General features: G+C 38.8%; 1 protein-coding gene across 2 annotated transcripts in view; it reads left to right on the top strand.

The window, feature by feature from the left end:
* LOC125236823 (protein suppressor of white apricot-like) overlaps positions 1 to 16,517 on the top strand; it is a 38,288-nt gene extending 21,771 nt beyond the window's left edge. For both annotated transcript variants that reach the window (XM_048143750.1, XM_048143751.1), the window contains exons 9-17: positions 4,517 to 4,629; positions 5,448 to 5,719; positions 8,867 to 9,155; positions 10,304 to 10,446; positions 11,783 to 11,873; positions 12,777 to 12,825; positions 13,219 to 13,254; positions 13,735 to 14,149; positions 15,045 to 16,517. In XM_048143750.1, the coding sequence (XP_047999707.1) occupies positions 4,517 to 4,629; positions 5,448 to 5,719; positions 8,867 to 9,155; positions 10,304 to 10,446; positions 11,783 to 11,873; positions 12,777 to 12,825; positions 13,219 to 13,254; positions 13,735 to 14,149 (1,408 nt within the window). In that variant the 3' untranslated portion in view covers positions 15,045 to 16,517. The remainder of the gene's footprint in view (positions 1 to 4,516; positions 4,630 to 5,447; positions 5,720 to 8,866; positions 9,156 to 10,303; positions 10,447 to 11,782; positions 11,874 to 12,776; positions 12,826 to 13,218; positions 13,255 to 13,734; positions 14,150 to 15,044) is intronic.
* Positions 16,518 to 17,012: the final 495 nt, after the last annotated feature.

Here is a 17,012-nt window from a genome sequence, read left to right as displayed (position 1 = left end):
TTTCCTTAATTTTATTTCATGAGTAACTATCGCGGTAACCGAAGACAATATTACTCTAGAAAATGTTTTGTCAAATACCTAGCTACATTACCTTTTATTTTTTATATTAAGTACATGTATTTGTTTACTTAATAATATACATTTCCATATTTATACATTGAAATAGATATCGTCATACACGAAAGGAAAAACGACACCGACGACGGTTTTTTTCCCACATTTCTAATTAACTACGCGCCTGCTTTCGAGTGCTTTAAATTTTAATAAACCAACTCATTCTTTGATTGGGGGCTCGGGCCTCTCAAGGTCAGTGCAAATGTGATGCGTAGAATAGGTACTAGTATAGGTAGGTAGGGGCGCGGGGCGCGGGGCTCTTGTTCATTCACATCCGCTTGCATGTGTCGCGGATAGAGCGAGTACGTAAGCGGCGAGCACACATACTAACCGCGCGGAGGCCGTTTGCCACCCTGATGTATACCTCTATGTACCTAAATGAATTTATTAGTGTGAGAGACCCTTACGAATAACATTCAAGTTAGTGTCAAGTGATTGACTGCACATGTCAAAACAAAAAACATTAGGAATTAGTCACACACGTGTTCAGTAATTATCTTTGGTAAAGGCAGTCACACACATGTTCAGTAATTATCTTTATTTTTTAATAACTCGATAACCGTAAGAGTTAAGTTTCTTAGAGACATTAAATTCATTTGATCTTCCCTTAAAGTTATCAGAATTCAATAAAAACAGTGTGTATAACAAATAACAATTTTATTTACATGATTTATTTTAACTTGCATTAATATGCTGTTCTCGAACATATTGTATCGATAAACTACCTCTCTAGTCGATCTGTGTCGATACTAACCCAACGAAGTAACTTTTCTAAGACGTCACCAGGTCACCACGCGTCCTTTTCTTTAGGGTGCTATAGAAAAGGATACCTATAGTTTTCTTTGTTCTTATTTACTGACAGACTTGTTTGACAGATTATATCAATTTATAGAGCAATCAATTTGATTAGTGAAACTAAATAATTTGTTATTCATGTTACCTACTTAAAACTGGAGTTTTAACATTTGGTATATAAACAACAATGTGCCACAGGACTCATAATAAAACGGCTCAACATAATTTTTAAGAAAAAAAACCGTCGCCTTTCGGTTTCTGGTGAAAGCTACTTGCGAATGTTGGATTATGTAGAAATGTGTAAGTATTTTTTAAAACTGCTTTTAATGCTTCAATTATTAGATGGCAACACAAATGAATATACGTATAACGTTAAGGTTTGAGGAGTTTCCTCAATTCCTCACGAATCCGATTACATTATAAGAAATCGAAGCTTGACAAACTTTGACTTGAAAACTCAATATGCTGAACAAACATAACTAAATAAATGTCACTGTTTTGGACTTAAATGCAAGCTTTTCTTCCAAAAATACCAAAGTCACTATGAGTGTGCCGTTCAGATTTGAGGAGTTCGGTTCTGACTATCATCAGCAGTTCCACTGCACCAAATGTTACTGTTCTGGACGTAAGTGCATGCTGTTCTTATAAAAATACCAAAGTCACTATAAGCGTGCCGTTCAGATTTGAGGAGTTCGGTTCTGACCATCATCAGCAGTTCCACTGTACCAAATGTCACTGTTCTAGACGTAAGCGCATGCTGTTCTTATAAAAAATCGGCCAAGAACGTGTCGGGCCACGCTCAGTGTAGGGTTCCGTAGTTTTCCGTATTTTTCTCAAAAACTACTAAACCTATCAAAATCAAAATAATTTTCCTAGAAAGTCTTTATAAAGTTCTACTTTTGTGATTTTTTTCATATTTTTTAAACATATGGTTCAAAAGTTAGAGGGGGGGACGCACTTGTTTTTCCTTTAGGAGCGATTATTTCCGAAAATATTAATATTATCAAAAAACGATCTTAGTGAACCCTTATTCATTTTTAAATACCTATCCAACAATATATCACACGTTGGGGTTGGAATAAAAAAAATATCAGCCCCCACTTTACATGTAGGGGGGGGGGGGGGTACCCTAATAAAACATTTTTTTTCCATTTTTCATTTTTGCACTTTGTTGGCGTGATTGATTATACATATTGGTACCAAATTTCAGCTTTCTAGTGCTAACGGTTACTGAGATTATCCGCGGACGGACGGACGGACGGACGGACGGACGGACAGACAGACATGGCGAAACTATAAGGGTTCCTAGTTGACTACGGGACCCTAAAAATGGCAAAGTCACTATAAGCGTGCCGTTCAGGTTTGAGGAGTTTAGGTTCTGGCCATCATCAGCAGTTCCACTGCACCAAATGTCACTGTTCTGGACGAAAGTGCATGCTGTTCTTATTAAAATACCAAAGTCACTATAAGCGTGCCGTTCAGATTTGAGGAGTTCGGTTCTGACCATCATCAGCAATTCCACTGCACCAAATGTCACTTTTCCGTACCCAAATGCATGCTGTTCCTTTAAAACACAAAAATCAGCATATGTATGCCTTTCAGATTCGAGGAGTTCCCTCGATTTCTCCAGGATCCCATCTTCAGAACTGGGTTCTGAGAAAAATGGGACCAATCTGTATGCATATACATTCAATCAAAAAAATTTTTTTCAAAATCGGTCCAGAAGCGACGGTGATATCGAGGAACAAACATTAAAAAAAATAAAAAAAAAACATACAGACGACTTGATAACCGTCCTTCTTGAGAGATGAGGCGACGGTTAAAAATAATACCAATAATAATAGGTGCGTGCTATATTTTACTCAGCAGCCGGCGTAGCCGAATGGCAATTGTCGACACCATATGCCGACAGAAATGTAGTCTAGCTCTGTCGCGCAAGTACGCAACAGCTATAATTAGAGGTAGATAGATACAACGAAACAAATATTATCGTGAGCACGTGTGCATTCGACTACGCACACTGATGAGCGGACCCAGCGCGTACGTACATTGCGCACCACCTGCACGCACACATACAAACCGCGCGGCATGTATGCATTGTATACAATCCACTGGTAGGCTATGTCTACAACGCCATCTAGTAATGTCTGACTTTAAACGTGCACATGACGTTGTATGTTTAGTGCGTGAAAGCTAAAGCAGATGTCGCAAGATGTTGCAGTTTGATGACTATTTCGACGTAGGATACGGATAAGAGTTTTGTTGGCCACGCGTGGCTACTGGCGCCATCTAGCTCTTTGAGTGTGGATTAAATTTAGTACACAGGTCTAGAATACTTAGGACGGCGCCCATTTTTAGTATGGGGTTAGGTATCTGTACTAGTATTATTTGATCTGTGGTAGTAGTAACATATTATGTAACCATTATCAATCATTTAATAGTTTTAATGAACATCCCCTCTAAAAATATGGCGTAACCGAATATTCGGCCGAGTGTTCGGTTCGGTAAGAGCTGAACCGAATGTTCGGCCGAATATTCGTATTCGGCAAAGTCCATATTCGGCCCATCTGGGCCATTTTTTTCAAAGTTGTCCACCCTACTTTTTTTTGGATTTGGAATTTTTTATATGATTTCCACTTAGAATCGCGAGATCTTTCAATTCTAATAGGCGAAAAAAAGTGTCCTAAGGTTCTTTTTTCCAATTCCGTTACCATTTTTAGGGTTCCGTACCTCAAAAGGAAAAAACGGAACCCTTATAGGATCACTTTGTTGTCCGTCTGTCCGTCCGTCCGTCCGTCTGTCAAGACCCTTTTTCTCAGGAACGCGTGGAGGTATGAAGCTGAAATTTATATCAATTACTCAGGTATACTGTCCCTTGAAGCTGTGAAAAAATCAAACTTCTAAGCCAACGCAATCAAAAGATACAGCCGTTTATGCCGCAAATTTTCGACACTTGCAAGGGAATCAAAACCTACAGGGTGCTTCCCGTGAACTCAGAATCTTGAAATTTGGTACGAAGCAACGTCTTATAGCATAGATAAAGGAAAAATTACGAAAACCATAAATTTTTAGTTACATCACATAATATTTTTTTTTTTTGCAATAAAAATACCATAGTTATGACTCGATTGTCGTAATGAACGAACTTTGTAAACCTTGCAGGTTTGTACGGAACCCTCGGTGCGCGAGTCCGACTCGCACTTGGCCGGTTTTTTTCATACATTTTGTATGGCGGTAACGGAATGGAAGGTTTATTTATTTATTTATTTATTTAAACTTTATTGCACAGTAAAAATATACAGTTACAAAAGGCGAACTTAATGCTACATGGCATTCTCTACCAGTCAACCTTTAGGCCAAACAGAGAAGACCAAAAAAAGGTGCGGGATATGTAAAGAACACTAAAGACTTGAGATTTTTTTTGAAGGTTCGAAAAAATGTATGGAAATCTGGTGATATTTTTTTTTCTCCTATCAGGATCGAGAGACCTCGCGATTCTAAGTATTAATCGCGTAAAAATACCCATGTTACAAAAAAATTGGTGTGGACAACTTTGAAAAAAATGGCCCATCTCTACTTATGATTCAAAGTTTCCTGTCTTCCACAGGTTTACGTTTCTGGAGCCGGACCACATCTACCACCCGTACTATTTGCGGCTGATGCAGCAGAAGCGAGGCGGGACCAATGGGACGGGGAAAGAAGAGCCTAAGAGGACCACAGGTATTTAGCACTTAAAATAAAAGTTTGTGGTTCTGGATTCTGGATTATAAAAAGAAACTAATGGATTGTATACAGGGAATTGGGCATCGTTTGTTGGATTTTTTCCGAATAATGAAGTTTAAGTAGTTAGAAAGGGTCCAATTAAGATTCCGATCATTTATCATTATTTGTGCCTTTCCATGCCCAAAAGGTCCATCCATCCATCTTCCAAATGTTGTTATAGATCGAGTTATCCATGATGACAAGTAAATTTGACAAATCTAACCGTTATTGCCATTACAAAACGAACCAAGTCACGAATTCGCAAAACGAAATCTTAGTAAGAAGAAATTAAAGTTTTTTTTTGTAATATCCAGTTCATCAGAAGTAATCATTTTTTATGTTAAATACCTGGAACTTCAAGATTTCGAAGTAGTAGTGTCGTAAACTGAAATAAATATCATACACGAAAGAAAAAAACGACAAGGCCCACTGGTGGCCGAGCCGGGAATCGAACCCCGGTCTTCAGCTTACGCGGCTGACGTCATGACCACTAGACCATCCGCCCGCCGTGGTACCCGACGAAATTTCTCTAGTGTATGTTATCTCTGAAGGCTAGGCGCCCTTGACCGGGCGAGCAATGTGTGCTTGCACCTCCTATACGAATCCTTTACAGGATTGCGGTATAGCTAGAGTGATGGTGCTGCCATCTATACAACTAGGGAACAAATAAAATTAGTAGTAGTGTCGTGTTGCGTTTTTCATATTATAAAATCACTTTCACAGTACTTCGAGTAGATCCAGGTTCTAGACACTACTAAGAATGTTCGTCTTTCCAGCACCAGTATCATTCTCAATAAAGAAGCTAAAGGAGCCCGACCCGATCCTCCCGAAACCAGCTCTCCCCTATGAGTCCAGCTCGGATGAGGACGAAAAAACCGAAAAGACCGAAAAACCGGAATCGCCCAAACCTCAGACACTAGTCAGTCAAATACCACAAGCGGTGGTTTATAAAATGGAGGCAGTGAAGACTTCACAGGAGCCTGCAAAGATGCCCATTGTGGAAAGAAAGGAAGACAGTTCGCAGCCGGTTTTGGTGCAACCAGAAAGAGTGAGTAGATATTTTTCTTTGCCACTAAATATTAGCTCCACATCAAATTACATCTATGTCAGATGTTTAGAAGAGAAAAGGTAACAAATAAACAAAGTAGCTTCTCTGTTATAATATTACTACTAGTATCGAAACCTAAGGATAAAAATCTGACAAATGCTTGATCAAGTGGCCATCATAGTATAAAATACCGGAAAACCGGAATCGCCCAAACCTCACACAGTAGTCAGTCAAATACCACAAGCGGTGGTATATAAAATGGAGGCAGTGAAGACTTCACAGGAGCCTGCAAAGATGCCCATTGTGGAAAGAAAGGAAGATAGTTCACAGCCGGTTTTGGTGCAACCAGAAAGTGAGTATATATATAATAATACTAGCTTTTGCCCGCGGCTTCGCTCGCGTTAGAAAGAGACAAAACTATATCCACTCAAAAAACCACGACAATTCGTGGCTCCATTTTGCCGTGAAAGACGGCCAAACAAACATACACATACGCGTTCCCATTTATAATATTAGTATGGATAACAAACTTTTTTAATTTATTGCTAACTTCTGCCCTCGTGACGTAATGCTGATGATGATGATGAGCGCAATCATATGCCCTTGTCCGGGTCTCAAACTAGGAACAGAGTAACATTCGTAAATTATAATATGTGTATCTGTATTGTGTATACGTAATGTATATGATAATATTATACGAATTCTTAGTAAGGGTAGATACTGCGTGATATACATAAATAAATAAATATTGGGGGACATCTTACACAGATCAACCTAGCCCCAAACTAAGCAAAGCTTGTACTATGGGTGCTAGGCGACGATATACTTACTTATGTAGATAAATAGTATAAATACATCAAAAAGCTACGCGACAAAAGTTGCGAAAGCGGCGAAAGTTGGCGCGATACCGCTCAAGATCGAGTCAAATGGCGTGCTCTTGTGTTGGAGGCCAAAACTCATTTCGGGTTATCGCGCCAGCCAAGTAAGTAGTAACTAAGTAAGTATAAATACATACTTATACACTAGGGTTTCTGCTCGAGAGTCTCGAACTCGAGACTTTCGGCTTCATTCGAGACGAGAAAAAAATGACAGGTACTCGAGACGTCTCGAGGCCCGAATGTAAAGTACGACCTGAAGTGAAATGCAACTTTTTACCTTCTGCCCGGTCTCATCGCGAGGCGGTGGGGACGGTGTCGAACGGCGGTCATAAATTATAACGAGATAAAGCGATCTAACCTCTCATTCCAACGTAAGCTGGCAGCGACTTTGGCTAGTTTTGACAGCCTCATGTTATTTAAAAGCAATTCGTCATTACAAAAAAGTCAGCGCGTTTATGTATCTTGGGTCATTGATAACCTGCGAAGAGTGCTATGGCTAACTTCGACAAGATTTGGAAGAACAGAGGAATCCGACGTCAAAATAAAGTGCGATTATTTCAATAATCTCGATATTTATACTGTACTTATGGACTTGGACCCCGAAAAGTTTTGATGTGGCTAAGATTGACGCTATTGAGATGTGGTGCTGGCGAAGACTGCTACGAGTATAACTTGAAAAGCTAGAAGAACTAACAAACATCTCTATTTTGCAAGAACTGAATATCACCACACACCAAAATATGCCAAGAGCGACCCTCAGATTTTTCGGACACATTATGAGAGCACCAATGCATAATATGGCGAATTAATGGTAAACATTCTTGGGGTGGGGCTCGTAAGAGATGGTCTGACTGTGTGAAGAAATCGTGTGGCGACAGCGTATACTGTGCAGTCCACATGGCTTATGACCGCGTTCAATGGAGACACGCTAGGTACTTGTGGTCGCGAACCTCGGCAATGAGGAAACGAGGAAGAAGAAGAGGTTATTTTAAACGTTTAATTTCAATGACATTATGATTTAATACATGACATTTTAATTTACTTAACCTGTGTACAGGCGGGGAAGTTAAAGGATTAGGTATCATTTTCAAGACTATAATTGTAGTTTTCTTGTAAAAATTTGATTTATGTTTATTTCAAATAAGATTTTTATTGCTCTTACGCATTTTTTATGATAGTGTGGTGCAATAAAAACTACTAATAATATTGTTGTTTATTGTTTTATCAAAATTTTACCATTTATAAAAAAAGACTCGAGACTCGAGACGACTCGAGACTTTGGGCTCGAGATTTCTCGAAATTCGAGACTTCTAATAGGTCGAGAAATCAGAAACCCTATTATACACATAGAAAACATCCATGACTCAGGAACAAATATCTGTGTTCATCACCTAAATAAATGCCCTTACCGGGATTCGAACCCGGGACCGCGGGTATAACGAAACCTGATTGAAAGTTTCTAACTATTAGTCGAAGCCATACTACGGTCAGTCTGACCTAAAGTGACAGCAATCATCCCTAGATGACGACTACATAAAAAATGGCATTCTGTTTAATCCGTCAGTTAGACCGTCCAAAAATACTGAACATATATTTTTCGCTTTTTCTAATTAATGAAAAAGTACAAAGATATAGATAGACAGATCACCAGAGTTCCGGAGTGGGGGCTTGTGACGTCACTTATAAGTAAAAGTTGTACCTAGGCGTGACGTCACGCGAAACTTCAACGCACTGTACCGTCGTCATTTTTCGTTTACGAGAAAAAAGAAAAAATACGTGTTTAAAATTCTTTGATAATCTAACTGACGGACTAGTTAGCTATTTTGGGGACATGGGACAGAGTTTTACCCAAGCCTTACCCAATTCGTGGTATCAAAATGTGAGTTACCGACGGTTAGGCGATGTTATAAATATTTGGTTTAACTGGCCCTACATGTTTGTGCATTCATTTTAATTTCAATGTCTCTTTAGTTGCTACCGCTTACCATACTTTTATGCGCTTACCCTAATTTTTAAGACAAGATTGTGTTCGGGCACCGCATGCTACCCTCTCTTACCTAGTTTTAAGTAGATTTATGTAAATAATGTTTGTCTCAGTAAGTGATTTTGTAAAATCTTATGAGAAATAAATATCTTAAACCATAAAATCGTTGAGAACGTAATAATCGGTACATACGATTTGTTTGTACCGAAAACAACACCAAGTCTCCCTTAGGACACATTTTGTATTTATTTATTTCGTGGGTTTAAAATAAACTTTTATTTCCAGATCATTCCCAAACAAGAAATCCCAGAACTTCGAAAAGAAAAATCTCCGACCCCGGAAAAGAAAATAGAAAAACCGAGAGACAGAGATAGTCCAGTTAAAAGCGACAAGCGGAAACATAGCAAACGGCCCAAATCGGAGGGCAGGGAGAGAAAGAGAGAACGGAGTGCGGATAAAGAGAGGAAAAGAGACAAGGATAGTGGGAAGAAGAATGAGGTGGATGAAATTATATCGTTGGAGGATAATGATGATGACTTGATTGATTTGACTGGGGAGTTTTCGGATTCGAAAAGTAAGTTTTGAATAGCAATGTCTATTTATTGATTTTAGAATGCACAAATCGGAGCTTATAGTTTGAGTCGCTGCGAATCTGAGAGTCGTTGGCTTTAAGGGCATTTTAATCAAACAATAGAATAGTTATTTGTTATACAAGTTGCCCCCTTGTATTTTAACGCCGAGTGTGGAATTGAAAAACGATCAAGTGAAAGGATTCTATAGTGGTTCGAGAATAGAATCTTGAACTTGCGAGTTTTTTAACACGGGAGAAATAAAATACATTTGCACCCGAGTGTAACACAAAATTTTTCCCCTCACTATAGCGAGGAAACTACAACGCAAAAAATGCGTTTATCACTGCTTCCAGTAGTTCCACAGGTGGTAAATCATCTTTATTACTAGATTCACCTACTTTTATCAATTTTAAAGCAGTTAATTTGACTTTATTCAAGGTCAAATTACTTTACCCACTAGTGGATAAAATGCGTTTTTACCCGCGGGTATTAAAGGACAAAACACGTGTTTCCGAGCTAGTGAAGGGAAAAATACATTTTCAACAACATTTTAATAAAAAATGTTACGTTTTGTGGACTTCTGGAGAATCTGACTAGTATAATTATGGCAGCGAGAAACTAATTTAATCTTAGACTATTTTAGAGCCATTTCTTATTGACACCGTGCTTTAAATCTTTTATTTAGAAGTATTTTTAACGTTTATGGTTTAGTTCTTAGACGGTGCGCGAATTTGTGTGCATTTTTAGTTACGTTGCGTTTAGCACTAGAATAATATATCGAAAATGCGCGTCTGGCATCGTGCTAAGGGGCTCTTACTGTAAAATGGTGCTACAACGGACTAGGATTTAGGTTACCGACTATACGGCTAATAATAGGCTAGTTTCCTACTAGTCAAATCAGCTACTTTTTATGAACTGTCAAAACGATTTGCTAATATGGAATTACTATGAAATACTGAGGAGTGACGTCACGGTCAATTCATTTAATTTATATCTTTCTTTTTGATTTATTAAATAGAAATTGTGTTTAAAAATAACTACTGTCCATATTTTTCTTCTAATTATGTGTTGCTTTATTTCGTGCACTGCATAAAATATTTTATTTTTTAAGTATAGGAAACTGGCCTATTAGTGTATATTTGATTTCTAGCGGAGGTAGAAGGATCGGCGGAGCGCGAAAAGCAGAAGTCCCGGCGCGCGCGCGCCGCCGAGTTCCTGCGCCGCGTCGGCGTCGACCCCGCGCACCCCGCCGCCGCCGCCGCGCTGCCTGCCTCCTCGCTCGCTAGTGCCATGGTAATATAATATATCAAACACTCCATAAACCTGTAAGATTCCTCGTATAATTTCCAGAATAGTACGCTCTTTTCTTGATGGTTTGAAGGTCTTGAAGATTAGGAGGAGGTAGGGCGTAGCGAATGATATTCCGCTTTGTGTGGTAGGGCACAGCACAGTGGATATCGTCTCGCTCGAATCTAGAGCAGAGCCCGACTGGGGTAGTACCTCCGCCTTACAGAAGACCGCAGCCAAATAGCACTAGACCCTACTCATAGTGTTGTGTTCCTGCCGGTGAGTAAGGCTGCCAGAGCTCAACGAGGGTGCGGTGTGCTGATGACGGGAGGACTTACGGAACTAACTTGTTCCGTCTATTGTCCTTTGAGTCGTCGGCAACCCGAACCCTGCTCCATGGAGCTTGTACACTCCTTTTTGCTGTGTACTTAACACAACAAAAGGGAATGTACAAGTTTCTAATGGGGTGGCAACGCGCATGTGACACTGTTTGAGTTGCAGGCGTCCATAGCTTACGGTGACCGCTTTACATCAGGCGGGCCGTATGCTTGTTTGCCACCGATGTAGTATTTAAAAAAAAGGTCGTATCGGTCCTAAAATGTTCCATAAACCTGAATCGGAGAATATAACTGTATCAATAAAGGTGGCAGGAACGATGACGTCGACCCGGCGCTGCCCGCTTCGTCGGTCGCCAGCGCCCTGGTAACTACTGCTGTGTGTGTGTGTGTGTGTGTGTGTGTGTGTGTGTGTGTGTGTGTGTGTGTGTGTGTGTGTGTGTGTGTGTGTGTGTGTGTGTGTGTGTGTGTGTGTGTGTGTGTGTGTAGTGTAGCCACAGCTGTGTACTGTAGTGTAGCTACAGCGGTCACGCTCATCCTCGCTCGCTAGCGCCATGGTAACCATTAGTACTTACCTCGGGAATAGACTACTTGACCCTTTGTTAAAGTCTCTCTTTTAGATTATTACATTATTAACCGGGTCCACACCAAAGAATATAAAAATGAAGTCATACTTATTTGATCGCCAATAAAGTTAATCACCAATAAAAACCTTCGTACGTTCCGACAAGAAAGCGCGTGGTGGTCACAAAATCAAGTAAACTTCTGATGCCAATATTTTGTCACATTTAAATGAGGAGGCACACTCAAAGATTATGACAGATGGCGTCACCTTATTAGTCCATTGCACAGATAAAGAATTTCATACGTTAGAGCGAGAAGATATTTTTTTCTCTTACACATATGAATGACAGTGACATGCCTAGACACTTGCACAGGCGCCGCCTGGCGGGATGATATGTCAGTGTGCCTCCTCATTTTTGTATAAAAACTATTGTTATTTTTAGGTTGACACGTTAGAATCTCTTCGAAAGAAGAAAGAAGAGGAAGAGGAAAAACGACGACGTCGCGAGAAGAAACGGCACCGCTCCAAATACGGTACAAACGTTACAATTAGTAAAGTAACTATACTTCGTTTCTTTTAAGATTAGAATTATCTGTCAAACGGGTAAACAAAGAAGCAGTGGTCGTAGACCTTCCTTCTTCGATTTCGGCCGATACCACTGATTTCTTGGAACTTATGTACATAGTATTATAAGTAGGGATGTACCGACTAGTCGCCGACTAGTCGGGAAAGCCGACTATCCGGCCACATTTGTAGTCGGCGATTAGTCGGCGACTAGTCGGCAAAAAGGGCCGATTAGTCGGCACTTCATTAGTGATAGAAAAACAGTACAAAATTAAATTACCATCTCAAAATTATGGTTGTATTATGTAACTATTCGTAATTCCTATTTTTTTTTGTCTAAATAACAAATATCTGTATTTATCACAGAAATAAATATCCCACCTAGGATTATCGACTTCATAGGCAGGATCACTACCCACTAAGCCAAGCCGGTTGTCAAAAATGGAAAATGTATATAAACATTGTCATGAACCTTTGAACTTGCAAAAAATCATGAAAAGCGCGTTCGAAGGACCAAAAATGACATTCAAAATGTGAATTTAGTCGAAAATTAAGTTTTGGCCGACTAGCCGACTAGTCGGCCGACTAATCGGCCACCCAAGCGCCGACTAGTCGGTAGTCGGCCTAATCGGCCAAATCAATAGTCGGTACATCCCTAATTATAAGTTATAAGTTCCAAGAAATCAGTGGTATCGGCCGAAATCGAAGAAGGAAGGTCTACGACCACTGCTTCTTTGTTTACCCGTTTGACAGATAATTCTAATCTTAAAAGAAACGAAGTATACTAACTGTTAACTGCCTAGAAAAGTCTAAAGATGATTTCCAAATATTATCTATATTTGTTATAATATAAGGTTGTTTTTATTTTACAGACAATGATGACGATGAAAAAGCCCATCGGAAGAAGCGCAGAAAATATAGGTCAGGTTCTAATCCATACTAATATTATAAATGGGAAAGTGTGTGTGTCTGTTTGTTTGTCCGTCTTTCAGGGCAAAACGGACCGACAAATCGATGTTTAGAAAGGTTTAGAAAGTGTGTATGGAGCATTTCGCAATTTTCGGAGTTAACGCGAGCGAAGCCGCAGGCAAAAACTAGTTTGCAAAATAATAGTAAATACAATATTAAACCAATATTCGATTTTTGACGGTAGAGGTATCAAGCAAAAGTTGTCACTTAATATAAGGATGATTCTTTGTCATATCCTTAATCGAATAACCTCTCAGGGCGCCCTTATGGCAAGCGACGATGTGAACCTTTTTGCTTGAGAAATACAAAAAATAATTAACTTACTTGTCTTGTTATTTATTTCAGATCTTCTGAAGAAAATGAAGAATCAGATATAGATAGGTAAGTTATCATAAATCATTCCTGTCACTAGTGGTTCTGATTTCTCATAGAATAATTTACTATACTACTATTTACTAAAACACAGTAGCTAATACTTACACAAAAATTACATAAATATGGTTTCAGCATAACAGGTAAAGACACATACAATTCATACATACATATTCACGTAAACTGTCTCAGAACTTAAGATGATATTATAAATAAATAAATATTATAGGACATTCTTACGCAGGAATGAGTCCCACGGACTCAAGAAGGCTTATATTGTGGGTACTCAGACAACGATATACATAATATAGACAAATACTTACATACATTGAAAACATCCATGACTCAGGACCAAATACCTGCCATTTGCCCTTACCGTGATTGGAACCGCGGCTTAGCAGGCAGGGTCAGGGTCATTACCCGCTAGGGTCGTCGAAATTAATGTTTATAGGAACCTGTAATTTTATTAATTTGCTTACATCATTCCAGTTCTAAAAAGAAGAAGCGCAAAAAGGACAAGAAAGCTAAAAACAAAAAGCGGAAAAAGCGAGAAGTAGAAGAAGAGGAGATTCACGAACTACCCCCGAACATAGACTTAACCAACACTCTGAAAGTACTACGTACCACTTCTCCCACTAAAGAGCTATGTCAGAACTTAGAAACCCAGTCACAGCGGCGCCTGTCTTCTGACGACGACAAAATACGGAAAAACCAGTCTTCTAGCGACGACGAAAGGTATAAGCGGAAAAAGAAGGAATCTAGTGACGAGGAGTATAAGATGGAGAGCGAAAAAAAGGAGCATAGAAGGAAGAAGAAGAAGAAAGAAGAGAGGGAGTATAGTGAGGGAGAGTGGTCGAGCGATACCGAAGAGGATTCTGCGTCGAGTATTAGTAGAGATGACTAGGTATAATCTTTTTTTGGAAATTTTTATTTTGTCGTATATCGTCGGTGAGAATGCCAAATTCGCTATGTGCTCGATTTTTGATTTACAAATAGTTACCTAGCAACAAAATACATAAAATGTTATTTACTTTACTTAAAATCGCGCACATGAGGGATTTGGCATTCTTAACGACGATATTATGTAGGTTGGGCTGTTAGCTTATAAGTTTTATAACATTTGAGTTAATATTTTTCTATTACCCTTCTAAATAAAAAAGCTACGTAATGATATGAACTTGCTAAGATTATATTTTTTACTTATTAAATTAGTCGGCGCTGGTGGTCTAGCAGAAGCGCTGGTGGCCTAGCGGTAAGAGCGTGCGACTTTCAATCCAGAGGTCGCGGGTTCGAACCCCGACTCGTACCAATGAGTTTGTCGGAACTTATGTGCGAAATGTCATTTGATATTTGCCAGTCGCTTTTCGGTGAAGGAAAACATCGTGAGGAAACCGGACTAATTCCAATAAGGCCTAGTTACCCTTTGGGTTGGAAGGTCAGATGGCAGTCGCTTTCGTAAAATTAGTACCTACCTACGCCAAATCTTGGGATTAGTTGTCACAGCGGATCCCAGGCTTTCATGAGCCGCGGCAAATGCCGGGATAACGTAAGGAGGATGATGATGATGAGTTCGTACTAGTAATAGTACAAATATTAAAGTATTTCTTGAATATGATTTTTCCATTTTAAACGTAAAGGGAGGATTAGGAGGCCCAGCAGTGGAACATAAAATATATAGGCTCAAATATTATTAAACGTAAAGCAGGGTATCCTTTATCCGCGATTGTCAATTCTTATTGGTTCACCAATACAATTTTAACCAGTTATACGTGTCTAATATTATTTTGTCTTCTTTTCAGATTTTATTTTATTACTAGAAATATATGTAAGTATACAATAAAAGACATATTATATTCAGTTCATTCTAACATTAATTTGTATGTCAATCTGTAAGGTACATAACATGATTGCACACATACAAACACTTTGTCCAAGGAATAGGCTAGTTTCCTATACATACTTAAAATAAAATATTTTATGCAGTGCACGAAATAAAGCACAACATAATTAGAAGAAATATATAGACAGTAGTTATAATCAAACATAATTTATATTTAATAAGTCAATAAGAAAGATGATGATGATCTTGGGATTAGTTGTCAAAGCGGACCCCAGGCTCTCATGAGCCGTGGCAAATGCGCATAACGCAAAGAGGACCATAATGATGAAGAAAAATATAAAGTAAATGAATTGACCGAGATGTCACTCCTCAGTATTTCATAGTAATTCCATATTAGTAAATCGTTTTGACAGTTCTTAAAAAGAAGTTGATTTGACTAGTAGGAAACTAGCTTATTGTATACATATAAAGTAATTTATTTTTCTCCAAGATGTAAGGAATCAAATAAACAGTAGCAAACTTATTTTTTGTCATGTAGAAATGTCAGAGACGATCTCTCTGCGAGGGATACTACATAATATATTGAATTGAGGGAAGGCATGGAAAAATTCGCACACGTCCAGCAGGCCTCCGTGGCTCAGTTGTTCATAGCACCTTAAGGTAGCATTCGGAACTATCGCATATAAATCCCTACAAAGCGGTGCGGCGCGACCCGGTCGCGGCTGCTGGGCAGCGGCTGCCGGGTCGCGACTGCTGGGATCCGAATGCTACCTTTACATTTCTATTTATTATCTTACATTTATAACAATAGACTTTTTTTTTTTAATATTTTTGTGAGAAATTGCTCATTTATTATATATTTCATTAGAATTTGTTATATTCTAGACATGTGTAAGTAATGCGAGTAATATCACAAATGTGATATCACTTGAACACGTAATATGGCATTACGTATCACTCCGAGAAATCCACCATCACCTCTAGCATTACGTATCACCCGAACGCAAATGTCGCGAACTACTAAAACAGTGCGCGTAATGTTTACTGCCCCATGTGATAACTGTAATGGTGTAACAACTGAGATGTTTGAAAGCATCCATTATTACAGTTATTACTTTCTTATTTCTTATCTCGCTCTCGCGCTCACACGCGCCGCACTAAGCGCTCGGTCGCTCTCGTTCTAACCATCAAAATATCATACGATGCTTTCGGCTATTTCCGGAAGAGTTCGGAACGCGCCACTCAGCCGAACGCAGTCGCGTTTACGTAGTTGCAAATTTCGCTTGCGAATATGATTTTATAACAGTCCAAAAGATTTAAAACTGTAATGCGTCCCCATAGAGCTTATTTTATTATTATCATTTCTTATAATCATTTTGTGGATGCGGGTAAACCAGAGTAATTTTGTCTGTGAAATTGGGCGCGCCGAAAACAAAACATATTATATTCAGTTCATTCTAACATTAATTTGTATGTCAATCTGTAAGGTACATAACATGATTGCACACATACAAACACTTTGTCCAAGGAATAGGCTAGTTTCCTATACATACTTAAAATAAAATATTTTATGCAGTGCACGAAATAAAGCACAACATAATTAGAAGAAATATATAGACAGTAGTTATAATCAAACATAATTTATATTTAATAAGTCAATAAGAAAGATGATGATGATCTTGGGATTAGTTGTCAAAGCGGACCCCAGGCTCTCATGAGCCGTGGCAAATGCGCATAACGCAAAGAGGACCATAATGATGAAGAAAAATATAAAGTAAATGAATTGACCGAGATGTCACTCCTCAGTATTTCATAGTAATTCCATATTAGTAAATCGTTTTGACAGTTCTTAAAAAGAAGTTGATTTGACTAGTAGGAAACTAGCTTATTGTATACATATAAAGTAATTTATTTTTCTCCAAGATGT

This window comes from Leguminivora glycinivorella, chromosome 19, assembly GCF_023078275.1.
Source record: "Leguminivora glycinivorella isolate SPB_JAAS2020 chromosome 19, LegGlyc_1.1, whole genome shotgun sequence".
NCBI classification, from domain to species: domain Eukaryota; kingdom Metazoa; phylum Arthropoda; class Insecta; order Lepidoptera; family Tortricidae; genus Leguminivora; species Leguminivora glycinivorella.
This window is presented reverse-complemented; position numbering and strand designations above follow the sequence as displayed.